Below are 18910 nucleotides of genomic sequence, written 5' to 3' on the forward strand. Positions count from 1 at the left end.
ATGTCTGTACATGTGTGTCAGTGTGTCTGTGTGTGTCAGTGTGTCTGTGTGTCCGTGCGTCTGTGTATATGCATGCGTGTCGGTGTGTGCATGTGTGTATGTCTTTATGGGTGTGTATCAGTATGTTTGTGTGTGTCTGTGTCTGTATATGTGTGTGTCAGTGTGTCTGTGTGAGTCAGTGTATCCTTGTTTGTATGCATGTGCGTTGGTGTATGCATGTGTATCTTTGTGCATGTGTATCAGTGTGTTTGTGCATCTGCGTGTGTCTGTTTCTATGTATGTGTCTGTATGTACGTGTCTGTGTGTGCATGTGTGTGTCTGTATTTCTGTGTGTGCATGTGTGTGTATATGTGTGTCTGTGTGCTTGTGTGTATGTGTGTGTCTGTCTGTGTGTGCATGTAAGTCTGTGTGTGCATGCGTGTCAATGTGTGTATGCCTGTGTGCATGTGTGTGACGTGTATATTCATGTGTGCAGATGTTCATTCATGTGGAGACCAGAGGCTGACACTAGCTGTCTTCCTCAATCTCTCCGGACTTCACCTCTCATTCAACACCTAATCCCCTGATTCTTCCAGACTGTCTGGCCAGCATGGTCTGGAGCCTGTCTCTGCTTCCCCAGAGTCTGTGTTGCAGATGCCACCATCCCATCCAGCTTTTTTCCTTGGTACTGGGACTCTGAACTTTATGACTGAGCTGTCTCTCCACCCAGGGCTGGATGATTAGTGATGCCAAGACTCACTGAGCTAACCCACATGTATTTATAAACCTCTCTCTTCTTTAGCTCTTCTCCTCACAACCCACACAGACACCTCCTCTGAGCTTGCCTCTCATCAGTGTGTGCGCACATCCCCTCATTACAGAGCCATCTGACCCCTCTTCCTTCAACCCTGATCGCTTGCCCTCAAGGGTTTTGAGCTGACTCCTTCAGATTAGAATCTCAGAGTGGAGGCTACTTCTGAGGTCTCCTCTGTCCTCAGCTTTCTGCTTCTGGGATCATCCTCCCGCCCTGGAGCAAAGGCAAAGCTTGGTCCCAAGGCAGTGTCCCCTTAGAACCAGCCAAAGAGCAAAGGAAACCCTGTCTTTCCTGAGATCAAAGCTTTGCAAGACAAGATCACCATGGCCTAATGCCATGCTGCTATGGCAACGTGAATTTTAAGCAGTCACCAACAGAACGGTCTCTTCAATCTCAGCAGCCCTAGAGCCAGCCTCTCCAGGTGGGACTCCCCACAACAAGGGACAGGGTGGGCCCCAGGCATCTGAAGCATTTTCTGAGGGCAGGCCAGCTCACCTTGTGGCTGACATCTGAGGTCTGACTGGATAGGGGAGGGGTATCTCATTTATGTCTCCAGAGATACACCGTTCCTAGGGAAGACACAAGGGCACCAGCAGCCTCAGAGGCAGATCCCGAATAAAGAGACTGATAGAGCTCCACCTCCCTCTCCTCAAACACAGGCTCCTCTGTGAACATGGGGTCTTCATAGTGTCTAACCTCAAAGACGCAACCCTCTGGGAGACAGACAACGTAACCGATGGCATAATGAAAGGTCTCTTACTGACTGTGCTGGGACGGGTGATGACAACAACAAACCCACAGCCAGAGCCCTGCTGAGGCTGGGTCACCTCCGTGGGCACTGATGCTCTTGTGCTCTGAGTGTAAAATGTCCCCCATAGACTCATACATTTAACCTGTGGTCTCCAACTGGCCGCGCGCTGAGTAAGAAGGTTATATAAGCGTAAGGGGGTGGAGCCTTGCTGGAGGAAGTACGTCACTAGGGGTGGGCTGTTTCCCTATGAGGGAATAGAATGGAGTCAGCTAGCTTCCGGTTTCTGCCGCCATACCTTGCCTGCCTGTCATCATGTCTCTCACTCCATGGTTGGGCTCTCTTACTAGGATTGCAAACCCAAATAAACCCTCTCCTCTCCAAGTTTTTGTTTTTGTTTTTAGAGTATTTTGGCACCGTAACAAAATGAAACTAAAGGATCTAGGGGATGGGCATGGAGTTACGTAGCCAGAAGTTTCTCTGGTCATCTCCACTCACCATGTCCTCCTAGGGCTAGAATTTGACAGAGGGACCAGACCCAAGCTTTGATGGCATCTAGAGGGACACGCCGAACGTTAGATGTCTGCATGCTACAGTAGATGCTGGCACATTATCAATGGGCTAGTGACAGTTCTGGCCAAAATGTAAGATAACAAGTATCCATCATTGAGAGAATGTTGATTAGTATAGATTTCCAAAGAGGCAGTTCCTTGCGGGGTGGGTTGATTGAAATAGGCAGTTCTTTTGTAACACAGATATTCCGATCCCTCCTTTTAGTTTCTATCCTGGGGAGACACGGAAGCAGGAACAGAGATGTTTGTTGCCAAGTGGTTGGTTTCCACGAAAACTTTGGAACAACTCAGCCTTTGCCTTCGGGAGGATGATGTCAATGCCACGTGAATGTGGCGTTCATTTCCCAGGGCCACCCTAATGAAGCCCCACGGAAGAGGTGGCGTAAAACAACAGGAAGTTACTGTGGAAGACGGGAGAAATCAAAGTGTCCATTGTCCCACAGCCTCTGGCCACTGTGGGTCTGACTTCTTCCCTCCCAATAAGGTTCCAGGCCTTGCTCTGATGACCCACCCTAATCTAGCTTGACTCGTGGTTTAGTACAATCACTCCCTTTAGGAAGTTTTATTTTGAAAAATAATGTCTTGCCACGTACCCCTGACTGGCTTGGAACTTGCTATGTAGCCCAGGCTGGCTTCAAATTCGGGCCAACTCTTCTGTCTCAGTTTCCCAAGTGCTAGCACCACAGGCATGACTCACAGTTGGAGGTAAGATTGGGGAGGTATGGTTGGAGCCCCCTGGGATTCTTCAGGTCTTGTTCCCTGGGATGATTAGACAAGGATCCACAGAGAATGATAAAACTCAGTGCAATTTAGTATGACGAGGAGTGCTTCCAAAGAAGGAGAAAGATTAAAGCTGAAAGAGAGTGTTGGAAGCTCAACAACACTCCCACCTCCAACTGTGACCTTTATGGGACATTTGTATAGTATTCCAGTTATATCTGCTCGTGCTCTGGGTGGGAAAAGAGTTTCCAATCTTGCTTCTTTTGTATGTAAGTGTTTGTTTGTTTGTCTCAAACCATTTATTTCTCCCGACCAGAAGGTGGCCATCATTACGGGTGGATAAACACAGAACGCTGCGTGCTGCAAGGCTCGAAGAACAGAGGTGCAGGTAAGTGAGGTCCGGGCTCAAGCGAAGGTGGAACCGTTCCAACCTATGTTGGCTGCGTTCACGTCGTAATAGTTGATGTAGACCCGGTCCGGGCTGATGTGCAGGTGATCGGACAGCAGGCCGCACAGCAGCTTGCTGTAGTTGCGATTCTGGGCGCCACCGATCTTGCCGATGCTGTGCAGGCTGCGGAGGGCGCAGGGGTTGCTCGTGCCGCTAAAAGTCATGAGCTGGTCCGGGACCACGTGCACTGCGATGTACTGTGCCGGCTTGCGGGTGGCCTGCGCCGGCTTGCGGGTGGCCTGCGCCCGCTGCTTGGTGAACTCGGAGAGAAATCCCTCTGGCACGGAGGCGCGGGGAATATTGGTGTTCACGATGAACTTAGGCATGGTGGCGGAGAGACTGCGAGCGACGGCCAGAGGACGGTGCAAAGCACGGTGTGACCCAAGTCTTGTATGTAAGTTTTAACTTCTTTCTGCCCAGCTTTTCTGCCAGACCACCATGCCTCACTTACGAGTACGTGCATGCGTGTGTGCGTGCATGCACAGTACCCTCAAAAGCCTGAAGAGGGTGCTGGATCCCCTGGAGCTGGAGTTGCAGGCAGTTGTGAAATGGGAGGATTTCTATTACTGATGGGTGGTGAGGTCACATCTGCAGCATAAGGGCGGTGATGTTATTGTCCCACACTAGAGCCAGGAATAAATGCACGTGCATGGGAATTCACAAGGAGTTCTTTCAATGAATCTACAATTTGCGGGTGGCCAACTTCCTAACTCCTGGAGACCACGTCCTGTAGGACAAACCTGCTTGATAACTACTTACAGATAGGGTTGGGGGGATAGAAGTCAGTAGATGGACTACTGACAGCTTTTCTTTCCTACGCATTCTGTGTAGACAACTGCTGCTATCTGCCTGGGGCTGGACCACAATAATGACAGGGTCACATCAGCTACCTCAGCTCCCGTGTCATTGGTGAGATTCTTAGGCTCTCTGGCTCCTGCTCGCCAAGGGCATCTAGGGCCCAGCTTTACCACTGAGTTACAGTTGTCTTCTGGGTTCTCTGGTCTCTCTAGAGTCATATGAATCCTTCATTTTTGCACTGGGCTCTGCACAGCGTCCCTACTGAGGCCAGTACCAGCCAGGTTCACAGGCACACTCCCACACTTGTGACACACTGATACTCCATTCATGCAGCTAGATGAGATATGTACACATGGCCCGAGAGCCTGTGTGCATAAACTTCCTTATGCAGGGGCTTGGCCGGGGCTCTGGATTCGCCTCCCCAAGAACAGAATAGACTAGTGCTCCCTGCTCCCTCCCATCAGCTGAGAAGCTGAAAAGCAACTCTTGTGGCCCTATGCTGGCCTGGCTGACCTGGCCCTCCCAGTTCCTCAGCTTCCCTTCTCAACAGAAGAGCTCATGAAGCCCTCAGGCTGGAAAGTCAAACATGAATGAGACTCTGTTGGACTTCAGTCCATACCCGTCTCTCCAAGGCTGGGACACTCTTTGGCAAACATGGAGGAAGTTTCCTTTCTTCTGGAGACTTCCCAGCCTCTCTTAGAGGATCTGTGAGCCTGAGACTCCCTCTTCTGGTGAACTGTGAAGACAGACACCCACCATGGCAGGCTGGGCCTCTGAGTCAGAAGTATTGAAGGATCCCCAGTCCCCTCACACACCCTCCGCAGATAATCAATCCAGCACCCAGAGACCCCAAAATATGACCACCACACTCCTTATTTCTAGCAAACAAGCACATCATCCATTCAGGTTAAGGAATTCAGAGATTTCTACGGGCCATCCGAAGGTCGGATGCCAAGAGGGCAAAGGGGCAGTTGCTTTGGGGGGGTCCCTGGAGAAACGTGCTGTCAACGGCAGGAAAACAAGTATTTCTCTGAGGCTCTGGCGAGTGGAATTAGCTGCTGAGCTCAAACTCTGCCCCCCTGTTCTGCTGTAAACTGAAAAGCAAGAACACACCAGAGGTACCGTCCACTTGTCCCCTAATGGGCAGGCCTAGCCAAGATGGAGGTCTGGAAGTCACTCGCAAACTCATCTACTGAGAAAGAGGTGCTCCACCCTCTCTTAAGTCTGCTGAGGAGACCATTTAAATGCTTCCAAGCAGTCCCAGACACAACACAACTCATAGATGAGCAAAGTGAAGTAAGGTCCCCATCAGAAAAGAGGTCGAACCCTATGTTCCCTCAGGGACCCAGTTCCCAAGCTGAGTACAGAGCAAGGAGAGCAGGCTCGCTCCTGGGGTTAAACTCAGAACCTCTCTCAGGGTTTGTCATCTGTCGAGTTTTATGCAACTCAAGCTAGTGAAAAACCAGCTATGTTGCTTAGTGTTTTACCAACGTGACACAAACTGAGTGTCTTCTCGTCCTTTGACTCTATTTGCCCTGGACCCTCCTGTCTTTGGGCAGCTAGCTCATGTGTGAGATGGAAACTCTGCAGATGTGAACCACTTCCTACCTTCTGAGGTTCTGAACTTTTCCTACCTACCGAACTTTTGACTGGTCTATAACTGGTACAACCAGTGGATTCCAGAGCCCTCTGTGGTTAGTTCTGGGGATCCAGAATGGCTTAGTTCTCTTCAGGATTGCAAAGGCTTAGAAGTATTGCCCTTTGAGCGTAGATACCGAAATCCAAACTTGAGAGTCCCCTTGTTTCTAGACACACGGGTTGATGGTAGACTATGGGTCTGGATTAGCCTCACGATCCTACTTTAAGGTGGTTCTGCAAATCAAGGCATCAAGTAAACCAGCACCACATCTTCCACTTCACGATTTCAGTGACAGATGATGAGGGGTGACTGTCTTGTGGGTCTGGTAGTAGAGATTTTGTGGAATCTAAGATGAGCAGGTTCCCTGAAGCGATGAGGCATTACCCGTTGCCCTGCCGGGGTTGGCAAGGTCAAGCTTCGCTCACACGCCTGCCCAATACTCATTTTTAGAAGTGCACATACAGAAAGATTTGAGCAGCCCCACTCTTTATGTCTCGCATATGATAAGCTGTCAGAGACTGAAAGCAGGTCAGGGGCTCTTAACTGCTAATTGAATTCGGATGCACTTGAGGGCTAAAAGAGAGCCACGTAATGAGTGGTTTAGTAATCCACTAGACGTTCTCCTTCAAGGACTTTCCATGTGAGGTCAAGAGCTGTTTTATTCAGCATTTAATCCTGAGTCTCTGACCACAATCCCTGGAGGAACCAGTGGGACAATACCTCAGGGCTGGCAGAAACCAAAGTCAAGGGTATATGGCTCAAACTCCCAAGTTGTTTGTTTGTTTGTTTGGTCATTTGTTTTTCTTTCCCTTTTCTGGTGAAAAAAATGATTTTAAAAAAGGAGACTTGTTCGATATGGTCATATTAGGAAGAGGAACAAATAGATTTTGCTAAGGTGTCCCCTCCTCACCGTCCAATAGGAACCAAGATTTCTCAGTGGTGGTGCCTCTCATATTTTAGACAGATAGTCTTCTGTTAGGAGTTCGGAGCATTGTAGCATCCCTGGCCTTTACTTACTGGCTTCTGGTAGCAATGCCCACTCGCTACAACAATCTTCACTTTCGAAATTGTCTTCAGGCACCATCCAACATATAGAGGGAGACAAATTTGACCCGGTTGAGAAGCATTAGATGAATCCATGGCTCAAGAAGTCTTACCATCAGCTCCTCAGGCCTGGCACAGTGCCAGACACCCAGTAGGGGCTCAGCTAGCAAATGGATGAATATCTGCAGGGGAGGTGAGCAGAGAGTGCTAGGTCCGCACCTCCAGCCTGTTGCATTAGAAGAGGAAAAACCAGTGTTTCGCACTCCTGCTGCAAGGAGCAGTGGTGGAAAATCTGGTTGCTGCAGCGAGGGTCCCTCCAAGAACCCTGCAGGTCCCAGATGGTGACTATACACAACTGAAGACTGATGTAGGACCATTCTCAGGCTCCGTGTGACTTCTCGGACAATGGCCTTGATTCAAGGGTGCCCTACGGGTGGCCTGCCTAAAACATTCTTGAAATTGACTCATCCCTGCATTAGACCATTAGCTCTTCCCTCTCACCCAGGTCCCGCTCTGGGATGGATACCCTGCACTGTCAATTGGCAAGCATCCCTCTGTATCTATCCATTTCCCAGAAAAGTTGACCTGAACACAGAAGACCCATCCTGACGATGAGTCTTCGTATGAACAGAGCCACGACATCCCATTAGTTGGGGTCGTGGACTAAACAGAAAGAGAGGGTACACTGAGGGCTACCATCCAGCTCTTACAGCAGATACAATGCTACCAGCTGCCTCAAACTCTGGCCACCATGACGTCTCCCACGCAAGCATCTGCAAATGGTGAGGCAAAATAAACCCTTGTTTTTGGTGGATGTTTTGACAGAGGGATGGGAGTAGTAGTTATGGGCTGAAGAGATGATTCAGCGGTAAAGAAGGCCTGCTGCTCTTCCAGAGGACCCAAGTTTGATTCCCAGCACCGGTGTCAGGCAGCTCAGCAACACCTATAACTCCAGGTACCGGAGATCTAACGCCCTCTTGTGGACTCTGCAGGCATCTGCACTCAGGTGTGCACAAACCCACATGGAGTCTCATACATATGCACATAATTTTAAGAAAGAAAAGGTGGAAGAACGAAGGAAGGCACGAAGGAAGGACACATGCTCTATCCTCCCCCAAACAAACCCTGTCTTGTGAACCTCTTAGAGAGTACAGTGTTCCAAGTAACCCGTAGCCTAACTATTGCCCTTTCTGGGCATTGCCACCCTGAGGGACTGCCACTGTGGAACTCAGTCAATGAAATCATCCTGTCCAAATCAGTTCCAAAAGGGAGGGAGTTCTCTGAAGTAACTCACGAAACTGAAGACCTGAGTTTAACTCACAAGCAATGGGTTATAAATAAACCCAGGAATATGCCAGTGCCCCCAATCCAAGGAAATCCTCCAGATGACCCTTTTATTGATTTTAAGGCAGCAAGGGACGTCTTCTGGCCCACATGCCTGTCTGGCCAAGCAAGGGAAAGGCAGTGAAAGGGAAAAGGTGGCCGTTGGGAGTCAACCAGAGCACACGCCCATTCCATTGGACTCCACCCCATTCGTTTTTTTCCAGTTCTCCAATATCATCCTAATGCACTTGGGTTTGAGAGCAAGTGTGCCCCAGGTCTGATGGTGTCTGCCAGGACCATCTTTCCGGCGCACGGCCCTGCTCAGCCCGCCTTCCCTTCCGCCAGGCTTTCCCAGGGGCAGATGACTTCCTTTTCCGTGGTCTGGTCGCCAGACTCTCCTGCTCCGGGGTCATCCGAGTCCATCAGGCAGGGCCCACTGTCCGTAGGCATTTCCATTTTGATCTGGAAAAAGCTTCAGACACACAAACACACACACAGAAGAAAAAAAGAAAAGAAAGAAAAGAAAAACCTAGTGAAGAGGATGAACGGGAACAGCAGGTAATCCCCATGTGATCGCCGGGAGACAGGCAATCACGATCACGTGATCGCGAGAGTCCCAAGGACGAGCACGCCTCAGACACTGACCCAGAGTGGCGTCTGCAGCCGCTGGCTCTGGGGACTCCTTCAACTGGAGTTTATATCTTTCTGTTGAATCAAGGACAACCCCAAATACACCATATTTGGGTTTTCAGTCTTTATGGTTTTGATTAAATCAGGCTGCCCCTGTAGTGTTGACATACCAGCACGTAATCCTCAACCCCTTTAAACTGTCTCTTGGGGACACTGGAAAGGAAGCCTTTTCAAAGCCCCATGCCCATATGTGAACTGGGACAGTAGCCATGGAGCTAGAACATTCTCCCAGCAGGGCCAGCTGAGGAGAATCGACAAACTCATCCTCATCATTTCCTAAAGCAACAGATCCAACCTCCCTTCCTACTCATCCAAGCCACAGGCAAGAAGGGGACAGTGGCCAGTGCTCCCTGCTGTCCCCACACTCACTGCACTGAAAAGACCATGCTCTCTGGGTCTCCATAGCAACCTAAGGCTCCTGCATAACCTTTTTTTTTCTCTGAACTCAGGCAGGGCCAACTGTAGGATTGTGTCGATTGGTTTGGGGGTGCCTCTGAGTGCCCCCCCCCAGCTGTGGATTGGGGCACCCTGTAAATCCCAGCACACTGTGGATCCCAAACACTCCTCTAGGCCTCTGCTGTGCTGTGCGCACAGTGGCTGCCTCGGGACACTTGGGGTTCTCAGATTTCAGACTTGGAAGCTGACACTCATGACTTTAACCACCACAGGAACCAATATCCTTTTGAGGCCCTTTAGGAGAGCAGGCAGGTGTCAGTGAGGACCAAAGAGGCCATGACACCTAAGGTTTAAGAAAGGGTTGGAGTCCCTGGGGAATCATGTCTTGGGGACAAGATAGCCTGTGGTTAGTGTTGAAGCCCCTTTCAAATGCAGGCGTGTGAAATGGACAGATAAAGAAATAAAAAGACTCCTGCCTCTTTCCCATCTCCGGAAGAGGGAGAGATGATGGGACTGGGTTTGGGGGACATTTGGCCGCTTAGGGATATAATTAGGCTACTTTTGACTGGTTTCCACAGTCCTCATTTCAGCCCTGCGCCTCCATCATTGCCATGAAGCCACAGACCCCACCCACACCCACACCCACACCCACACCCACTGTCCACATGCACACAACACCAGCCCCTCCCCCAGCTTCTTACTTGGCTACTTTCTTGGGTTTCAGCCTGGGCAGCTGTTGACCCATGTCCCCCAGAGGCTGCACCTTCCCGTGTGACACAGAAGGGCACTTCGGTGAGAGCCTGGCAAAAACTGGTGATGCCAAACAGCCCCGTCTCAGAAACCTGCCAAGGGACAGGGCAGCGCGGGCCTTGAGCGGGGCCCTGGGCTGGCTGTGTGGTCGTGAGCGGTCTACAGAGGTCTCGATGCTCTCAGTGACTGGGGGCCCAGGGTTGGCACCAGACCAGCTGGCTTCCCCCTTGCCCTCCAGCCCTGAAGAACCCTCCAGGGCCACTCGGATGGGCGAGGGGCAGATGGCAATGCTGGGCCGCCGGATGAAGCGACTTGGGGAAGGGAAGGGCTTCCTGGGCGAGCGGCAGGATGGTGAGAAGGGGCTGGAGGGAGAGGGAGGCACGCAGGTCCCTGTGTACACGGCCAGGTGAGGGCTGGGAGCCAAGTGCTGACCTGGCTGTGGGAAAGGAGAAAAGGAAGTTCAGTAAGGAGGCATGTCAGGGCCGACAGGCTAATCTCAACTAACACAATCTCCTTCCAGCCACCAGGGCTGATAGGCTATCCTCATCTAATTTGAGCTCCTTACAATCTTATCTCATCTCACTCAATCTCCTTCCAGCCACCAGGGCTGTTGGGCTATCCTCATCTAATTTGAGCTCCTTACAATCTTATCTCACTCAATCTCCTTCTAGCCACCAGGGCTGATGGGCTATCCTCATCTAACCAGATCTCCTTACAGACTATCCTCATCTAACTCAATCTCCTTCCAATGATGCCAATCTGTTCTGGGTGCCTCCAGGAGGGATCGATTGAAAAGGTTACCCTGAGGGACCTGTGACAGTGGCACGGCCAGCCATACAAACACCTCTTGCCAGAATCCATCTGCCACAAACTGACTTTCTTCCAGTCCTGGGGTGCTGGGGTGTGACCCTGCTAAACTTGATTACCCCTCAAATCAAATCTCCAGAAGCTTTTTGTCCCTCCTACCCCCAGGTCACCTCTTCGTCAAACACCATCATTTTAGACCTGGAGGATTTGACACTATTTTGTTGTTGTTGTTGTTGTTGTTGTTGTTGTTGTTGTTGTGTGTGTGTGTGTGTGTGTGTGTGTGTGTGTGTGTGTTCTGCTGGGAATTGAACTCATGACTTTGCCCACGCTAGGCAAGTGCTTTCCCACTGAGCCATCCGCACCCAGACATTTAACTGCAACAGTTTAATGTTAACTGATCAGTGCAAATGGGGAGACCTGCAACTGGTGCCCTGCTGGCCTCCACACCTGAGACCACACCCACCTGTGTCCACCCTGGCAAAGTGTTAGGGGCTCCAATACTAGCACCTGCCCAGGTACCCCCTCAGCCTGGGAACTGAGGAGAGAAAGGCTGTGTGTAGAACCTGAGGAGCTCACAGGAAAGAAGCAATTCTACAGTTGATTCTGTGATTCAGCAGAGAAAAAGGAAGGATCTCATTGTCCGGGCCATCATGGCCCCAGAGTTCAGAGTGTTGGTGCAGAAGGGGAGGGTGTGCCATTTTCTTCAGCTCAGGGAACCTGAAGGAGCTTTTTTCCAAGTTGAGCAAGGAAGTTAAGGCAGAGGTTTCCCTGAGCTCTTCACTGCCGCTACCTCTTCCTTTGTAGGTCACGGAGGAGGGTCAATTGTTGTGGGCTGCTGGGTCCCTTCTGAAGGCCTGCTGTAGGCATTTACCACAGGCCAGCCTGGCATGAACAGAAGCCCCGAGGAGAGGTGGGTGGTGTCTTAGGGACAGCTGAACCACTACTGCTCCCAAGAGAGGTCCATAAAGAACTACAATAAGGGACAGACCTTCCTTGCAACAGCCACACAGAGGTCTTGCTCAGACCCTAAGACTGAAGGGGGCTGCCAGAGCCCTGGGCAGGAGGTTACTAACTTCAGAGTGAGGCCCGCTCTCACAGTCATTCGAACAACCCAGGCCCAGTGTAGAGTCAGCTAGACTCTAGGGCAGCTGAGCAGAACGACCTCACTTGTTACCCAGCAATAGGAAATTAAGACAATGGCAAGATGTGCTTCTGAGCCTCGCTGTGTGACCCAAAAGCCCCTGCTGTCCCTATTAATGTGTGTGGGCCATCACCCTGCCTGTGTAGTTTCTATGTCCTGGAATTGAACTAAGAGAGAGGAGAGAGGAAGAGGGTTGGGTAAGGTGCCTACTAAGTGCATCTGAACCTCTCTGCCTTGGAATATGTCATGAACTCCAGAGATCACCCCGCTTTACAGATAAGAAGTCTGAGGCTCCTGGAGATAAAGGAACTTAACAGAGACTGTGTGGCTTGACTCTTCCTTTCTCCTCCTCTTTCCTTCCCTCTCTCTCTCCCTTCCCCATCTCACCCCTTCCTAGAGCCTAGAACTAAACGTTGGCCACTGTCTTTTCGTCACTTACCTGGCCTGAGATGGCCTCTCCCGGGCAAATGGCCACTTTCCTAGTTGATGCAGGACAGTTTTTTCTCCCCTAGCTCTTTCTCACAGGAAACCATGTGTTTCCACTCTGTTCCTTCCCGTGAAGGCCCGGGCTTGCGCTCCGTAAGCCAGCCCTCCAGTTCATGCGCCTTCTACCGATGATATGAGCAGCGAAGCCACGGCATGCAAGACAAGTGGTGCAGAACGCAGAAACGCGACAGGACACAGACAAAGTAGAACCTAGCTTAGAGCTGGTGTGAGCAGCTCCTTTTTTTAAAATTTTTTTTTATTGTTGTGCAAGAGAGAGGGACCGCAGGAGCATGAAATGAGGCAGCACATTAACAGGAAGACACACGAAGAAATCACAGAGTTTTTAATGGAAGACAAAGCAGATGGTTCGGCGTCCATCAGAATCTAGCTGAGAAGTCAAAAACCGGTGGCCATGTCCAGCATGCAAGGACCCAGCCACCCTTCAGTCTCTTCCTGTCGACCCCTTCCCTTCTTCTCCAAGAGCAAGCGAAGCTGGTCCCGTAAAAGACAACTTAGGTGACCCCATCATTTCTTTGGCTACCCATCCCACTGAACACAGTCTAGTGCAAGACTGTCCTAGGCTGGGACTGGCCCTCGCTTCAGTCACAGAACTTGTTGATCTGTTGGTCCCAACATTATTACTAATGAGTCTTTAGAAGCTGTAATTAGAGGATACAATACCTCACACATAACCGAATGCTGTCTAGAGAGCACAGAGGACACTGATTCAGCAGAGAGATAAGACGGTTTGGGATGGTAATGATTTGAATCTGCCTCAGTTTATACGTAAACCAGAAAGAATAACAGGTCACTGACAGAAGAGAGCAGCTGCTCACTTCAAGACTGTGAGGCATACAGGGAGTGTAGTGATGATGGTGGAGGAGTTGTGGTGATCGTGCTGGCGGCGGTGATGATGGTGCTGCTTCTGTTACAGAAGTGGTGGTGCTGGTGGTGGTGGAGGTGATGGTAATGTTGATTCTGATGGTGAGGATGGTGGGAATGGTGGTGGAGAGTGATGGTGGTGGGGATTGTTACAATGGTAGTGACAGGATGATGGTGATGATGGTGACAATGATGACCATGATGGTGATGATGATGGAAATGGTACTGATGGTGACAGTGGTTGGGTTGGTGATGATTGGGTGGTGATGGCAAGGTGATGGTGATGGTGATTGGGATGGTGACAGTGATGGTGATTGGGGTGATGATGATGATTGGGGTGGTGACAGAGATGGTGATTGGGGTGATGATGATGATTGGGATGGTGATGGTGATTGAGGTGGTGATGATGATAACAAGACGTCAATGATAGTAATAATTGCGATAATGATGTTGACGGTAGTGATGGTTAGGGTGATAGTTTTGATGGTAACAAAATAGCAGCGATCAGTATTTGTTGAGCGTTTCTGATATGTCGGCCATGATTCTAAGTACTTTACTCTTATTTTCCTGCCCATGGCTCTTGGGTCTTTTACTTAATACCCATAATGAAAGCAATGTTTTCTGTAAAAGTCAAACAGGAAAATAGAATTCTACAAAGGACATCCCATAACCTTAGGAAAATAATATAATCTAGCATAGTTAGCCACCGTGGGCAGAGAAGATTGTGGTGTGGTTAAATTCCTCCATTAAGAAATTGAGATGGTGTCTGAGAACATGACATAATAAATGTTATTGTAGTGATTTAAGCACAGTAATAACATTATCTGAGTATGTGCCATTTGAGATACAAATGGGCCCCGAGGGGCTGCTGTTAGCTTTGCTCATGGTAGCAACTTAACAGGAGCCATTGACCCCTTTAGAGCTGTGGCAGCAGCCACAGATGCTCTTTAACACCTAAGAATTAGAAAAGAATATCTGGCCCCTTAGCCACCAAGCCTGTGAATCTCCTTATAGATCTTGAGACAGCACGGTCAGACCCAGGCTCTGACACTTAGGTGAGGCAGGAGTGAGAGAGGGGAAGAGCTGAAGCTTGGAGTTGAGGTACATGGAGGCCACACAGACATATGAAGTCCTGGGAGCTGGATGATAAATAGAGCCTTCCAGGATGGGTAGTCCAGGTTACCCATTGGTCCTAGCCACGTACATCAACTACCTACTGTAGGGCCTCTCTAGTCACCTTAAAGTCTTTACTCTTCCACAGGCTAGTGGTTCCTAATGTGACTTCCCAAAGCATCATGGGGCTTCCCTAGAATTCATCTGCCCACACTCTTGTCTTTCCTGTTAACTGTAAGTAGGCAATAGGGACCTCTCTCCTCTCTTCTCCTCACCCATGTCTCCACACCCCAGTTCCTGACTGTACAATGCTTGGCCTGTAACAGAGCCTGAAGAGCATGTGGGAGGCTGAGTGGTTGTGATGCACAGAAGAAAACTGGTGCCGGAGCCCGAGCCTCCTTTTGTTTGTTTGTTCTTTCCGTTTGTTAAGAAAGGGTCTCACTGTGCATCTCTGGCTGTCCTGGAAGCCATATGTAGAGCAGGCCTGCCTCTAACTCATAGAAGTCTGCACGGGCAAGTGTGGGTTTAAAGGTGTGTGCCACCATACCTAACCTAAGCCTGACACATCTTCTGATGGCACAGCTTCTGAAAGCTTCTCTCAGGCCAAACAATTCTCTCCCTACTCTGGCTTAAGTTTTAAACACAGACAAATCCCTAATCACACCATGGCTCGTGGTATAGCCATTTGCACCCACACAGCATCAACCTCTTGAGCACAAAGACCACTTTACACATTTTTATCTCCCATAATCTTCTACTGATCCTTATTTTTAAAAAAAGAAAACTGCTCTTTAAGAGCCACTTGCGGTGGTATATACCCTTAGTCCCTGCACTTTGGAGGCAGAAGCAGGCAGAGTTCTATGAGTTCAAGGCCACTCCAGTAGCCATAGTGAGTTCCAATTCAGTCAGAGCTATATATTAAGACCTTGTCTCAAAACTAAATTATATATATATTTGCATGCATTCTTACTCTCCCTCTATCCTCCTCCTTTCCTCCTCTTCTTCCTCTTCCTCCTCCTTTTCCTCCTCGTTTTTGTGGATTGTCAATTGTTGCCATCTTGTACCTATCCTTTGGATGATGTTCAGATCTCTATATTTTCATTCACTGAGTAGAGAATGCTCACCCACTCTACCGCCCGTGACTCTCACCGATCCTAGGACCTTGTACCTCCAACACTGAGTAGATTCCCATATATGTGGGAAAGAACCCGAAACAACACACTGTTGTCTTTCAGAGAATGATGGGTTTGAGAAGCACAGGTGATGGGGAGTGGGGTGGCAAAATGGAGAGACCAAGGATGCATAGGATCTGGGCAGTGGAGCCCTGAGGAGCTCATGACAAACTCATCGGTTCCGCCATGCTGCTGGCGTGATCTCAGCTCATGTGGACTGATTAGAAGGGACAGCAAACATTCTCTGGCTTCATGCTTCCCCAACTTTCCCACTTAAGTAGGCCAAACAGCAGGAGAGCTGGGTAAACATGCATCCCCCAGGAGTCTTAAGGGGCCAGCGCCTGAACCTGCATAGCCAAGCACGAAATGACTTTGATGCCTCCAACGTTGGCCTTAAAAATTCATGCGCATCTTGCATTCTATTTCATAATATATTTATGGTTGTTTTAATGTAAATTTTTAAAAATTACCTAAATTTCCTCCTCCTATTCTAAATATTCAAGTAAAATTGGTACCCCAGTTTTGGAAATGATCTTGAGACAGTCTTTCTCTTTCCATAAATGAGTAGGGAGCAAAGAGGCGCTGTGAGTTGCTCTGGACTACATGGCTTGTGTTAGAACTGGGACCAGGGCCCATCCATGCATCCATCCATCCATCCATCCATCCAACCATCCATTCACTCACTCATTCATTCATTCATTCATTCATCCATCCAGTCATGTGACACACAAGTATAGATCTTGCTAGGTCTTGGGCACTAGACTCCAAGAGGGAAGCTAGATTTTTGTCCCTCTCCTTATATCACTCAGTTTATAACCCGAAGCTTCTGCTGGGGAACTCCAATATAAATACCCAAAAGAATATTTTTTTAAAAACACGTCTCTTGGTGCCGTCTCAGAGTAACTTGTGAACTTTGGAAATGCTTGCTCTCCCCTTTGGGGCTGGGATTATCTTGCTAGCATGGAACCAATGATCAAAAACTAGTTGTATTGGCTAGACAGTCCTGAGTGGCCTGGCCCCGCCCACCTCTCTTAGTCCCGCCCACCTAGCTCCTTGTCTTGTGCCATTTCTTCCTCATTCACCAGACTCCATTCACCTGACTTTTCAGTTCACTCTGAACCATTTCCCACACCCGGGCTTTGTCCTTTTAATCCCTCTCTCCTTGCTTGGTCCACATCCTGTGACAATTCTTTCTCATCCTCTGTTCCTCTGTCACTGTTTCAAAGTGGCCTAAGTCTACTCGGGACACAACTTCCTTATCATGGTATCATACCCGCTTCCTTCGTAACCTATTCAACAGGTTTTATCCTGTTTTTAGTTAACAGTTACTACAGTGAACTCAATTCTATACACTTCCTGTATCCACGTGTTTTTCAATGGGTCTCTGACATATTTTTACTAAAAAGAATAGAGTCTATTTCCCTACTCCTTTTCCCTCTTTAGACACAGGGTCTCATGTAGCCCAGGCTGGCCTCAAATTTATTATGCATATAAGGATGACCTTGAACTCATAATAGTCCTGTCTTCACCTTCCGAGGTCTGGAACTACAGGTGTGCACCACCATGTTTGGTTTTCTATGGTGACAGGGATTGAACCCATGACTTTATGCATGCAAGGCAAACACTCGACCCAGCCATCTGCATCCCTAACCCTGTTTCCTCACTCCTTTAATCTAAGAGGACTTTGTGACTTTCTCTGCCTAATAAAAGATGGGTGAGACCATAGGAAGCCATAGGCATGCATCTCCATTTTGTCCCTTGCAATTCTGCCACCACCTAAGACCACGCCTAGTCAGGGCTGTTGGAGGATGAGGCACGTGAAACAGAGCAGACGTGTCCTGTTTCTTCCAGCTTAAGCGTCTGTAAGCCAAATTCCAGACACAGGGGAAGACCAAGCCAAGAACCTCGGGGCCACGGAGACGACCCCATCCGCATGAACAATAAACGCTCCCTACAGCATGCCGCTCAAGTCCGTGGCCCACTGCTGTGCCACCGAGGCTGCCTGATAGCTTACCTTCTTTTGTCGGGCCTGAACCACAAGCTCTATAAGAGAAGAACAGTGTTGCTTTTGCTCATCCAAGCCCCACACATAGTAGGTACTCAGTAAATGTGTGGAATGTGTGAGTTCCCACCTTAGAAGACTGCTCTCTTACACTGGTCTCATTCTCTTTTGCGTAATTAGGGGGATATTCATCTTCAAAAATACCCTTGTGGGGACTGGAAGTCATGGACTGAGCTGCCCTCTCCCCTGAGTGCTGAGGCAACATAGTCTATAGCTGTAGAGAAAGGTAGTTCCAAAATCTAGAAAATATTGCCAGAAATCTATCTGCTATCCACCATCCTCCCCGCTGGTCCCAACATCACTGCCTTTCTTCTTTGAACCACAAGAAACTGTCAACAGGACATTTCTCCTCGTCTCCTCTGGACCATACCTTTCATTCCTATAAGCTATTTATCCACACATTATGGGAAAATAGAAAGAAAAGAAGTAACCATGGCTGAGAACGAGCTCACTAGGAAAGGTGTCTCTCCCTGGGCAGATGTAAAGCAGGGAAGGCCAGGGAAAGGCCTAAAAGAGCCATGTGGAGGGATCACAAGTTGCTTCAGAAAAGGCATCTAAGTTGGAGAGATGGGGTGAAACGTTTCACACCGCTATTCTAAATACACACTCCTGGAAAAAGTAGCCTTGGAGGGTGCAGGGCCAGTTTCTTGATAAGGTGACGCACCATGTCTTTTCTCCTATGCTCCTCACACATGAACTCCCTAAAGCAAGGTAGGTGGGCACTGCTACTAACTTTGTGACCTGGGGGGAGGAAAACAAAGCCGGGTAACTCTTGATCTGGGAAGTCCCCTCCGAACCCTACATTTTGCTGACAAAAGCATGAACCTTCTGAACACTAATCCTTTTTGGGGGGAGGTATAAGTGCCTCTCTGAAGTGCACGATGATCCCCACCCCAACCCCAGGAAGCAGACATTCATTTAGGAGGCAGCTCCTTTTTGAGTTGGCTCCTGCGGTCCAGCTTGCTCATGACCTGGGTGATGTCCACGGTGTTGGCTGCTTCTCGAGCTCTCTCTTCTTCTTCCAGCTGCCGCAGAATGACAGGGCTTGGGCTGGAGCGTAGGTGGCGTCTCATAAATGGGAGGGTGGAGCTACAAAGACAGATAGGCAAGTGGTTGGTAGGAAACCATATCGCTTGCCCAGTGGCACCGACAAAGCCTGGGGGAGGTTGGGCTAGAAGGTTAGAGCTTGGACATGTCCCCTCATTTTCCCAGTGACCTTCCAAGACCTTCAGAACCATGGCCCAACAGTTGGGGCCATAGTGAGTATAAATGACACCAGACTTCAGGGGAGGCACGAGGAAGATTCTCTGTACGGTGATAATGGTT

At 49.3% G+C, this 18910-nt stretch overlaps 2 protein-coding genes across 2 annotated transcripts in view; both read right to left on the reverse strand.

Annotated features, from left to right (window-relative positions):
- Nucleotides 1–275: 275 nt before the first annotated feature.
- Nucleotides 276–7990, reverse strand: Mifl4 (macrophage migration inhibitory factor like 4). Its single transcript, XM_063270166.1, has one exon. It carries the CDS (start codon nucleotides 3605–3607, stop codon nucleotides 3239–3241), a length of 369 nt encoding a protein of 122 aa, XP_063126236.1. The 5' UTR covers nucleotides 3608–7990; the 3' UTR covers nucleotides 276–3238.
- A 150-nt stretch (nucleotides 7991–8140) lies between these two features.
- Nucleotides 8141–18910, reverse strand: part of Rgs9 (regulator of G-protein signaling 9) — a 73832-nt gene continuing 63062 nt past the window's right edge. Inside the window, exons 17-19 of the mRNA NM_019224.2 lie at nucleotides 18556–18673; nucleotides 9873–10357; nucleotides 8141–8557 (exon numbers count right to left, since the gene is read on the reverse strand). Of these exons, the coding sequence (NP_062097.1) occupies nucleotides 8407–8557; nucleotides 9873–10357; nucleotides 18556–18673 (754 nt within the window). The 3' untranslated portion in view covers nucleotides 8141–8406. The remainder of the gene's footprint in view (nucleotides 8558–9872; nucleotides 10358–18555; nucleotides 18674–18910) is intronic.

The sequence above is a fragment of the Rattus norvegicus genome, chromosome 10 (genome assembly GCF_036323735.1).
Source record: "Rattus norvegicus strain BN/NHsdMcwi chromosome 10, GRCr8, whole genome shotgun sequence".
Classification (NCBI taxonomy): domain Eukaryota; kingdom Metazoa; phylum Chordata; class Mammalia; order Rodentia; family Muridae; genus Rattus; species Rattus norvegicus.

Bases quoted from the DNA above. Each gene is read 5' to 3' on its own strand.
- Mifl4 (XM_063270166.1), bottom strand. From the start codon at position 3,607: ATGCCTAAGTTCATCGTGAACACCAATATTCCCCGCGCCTCCGTGCCA.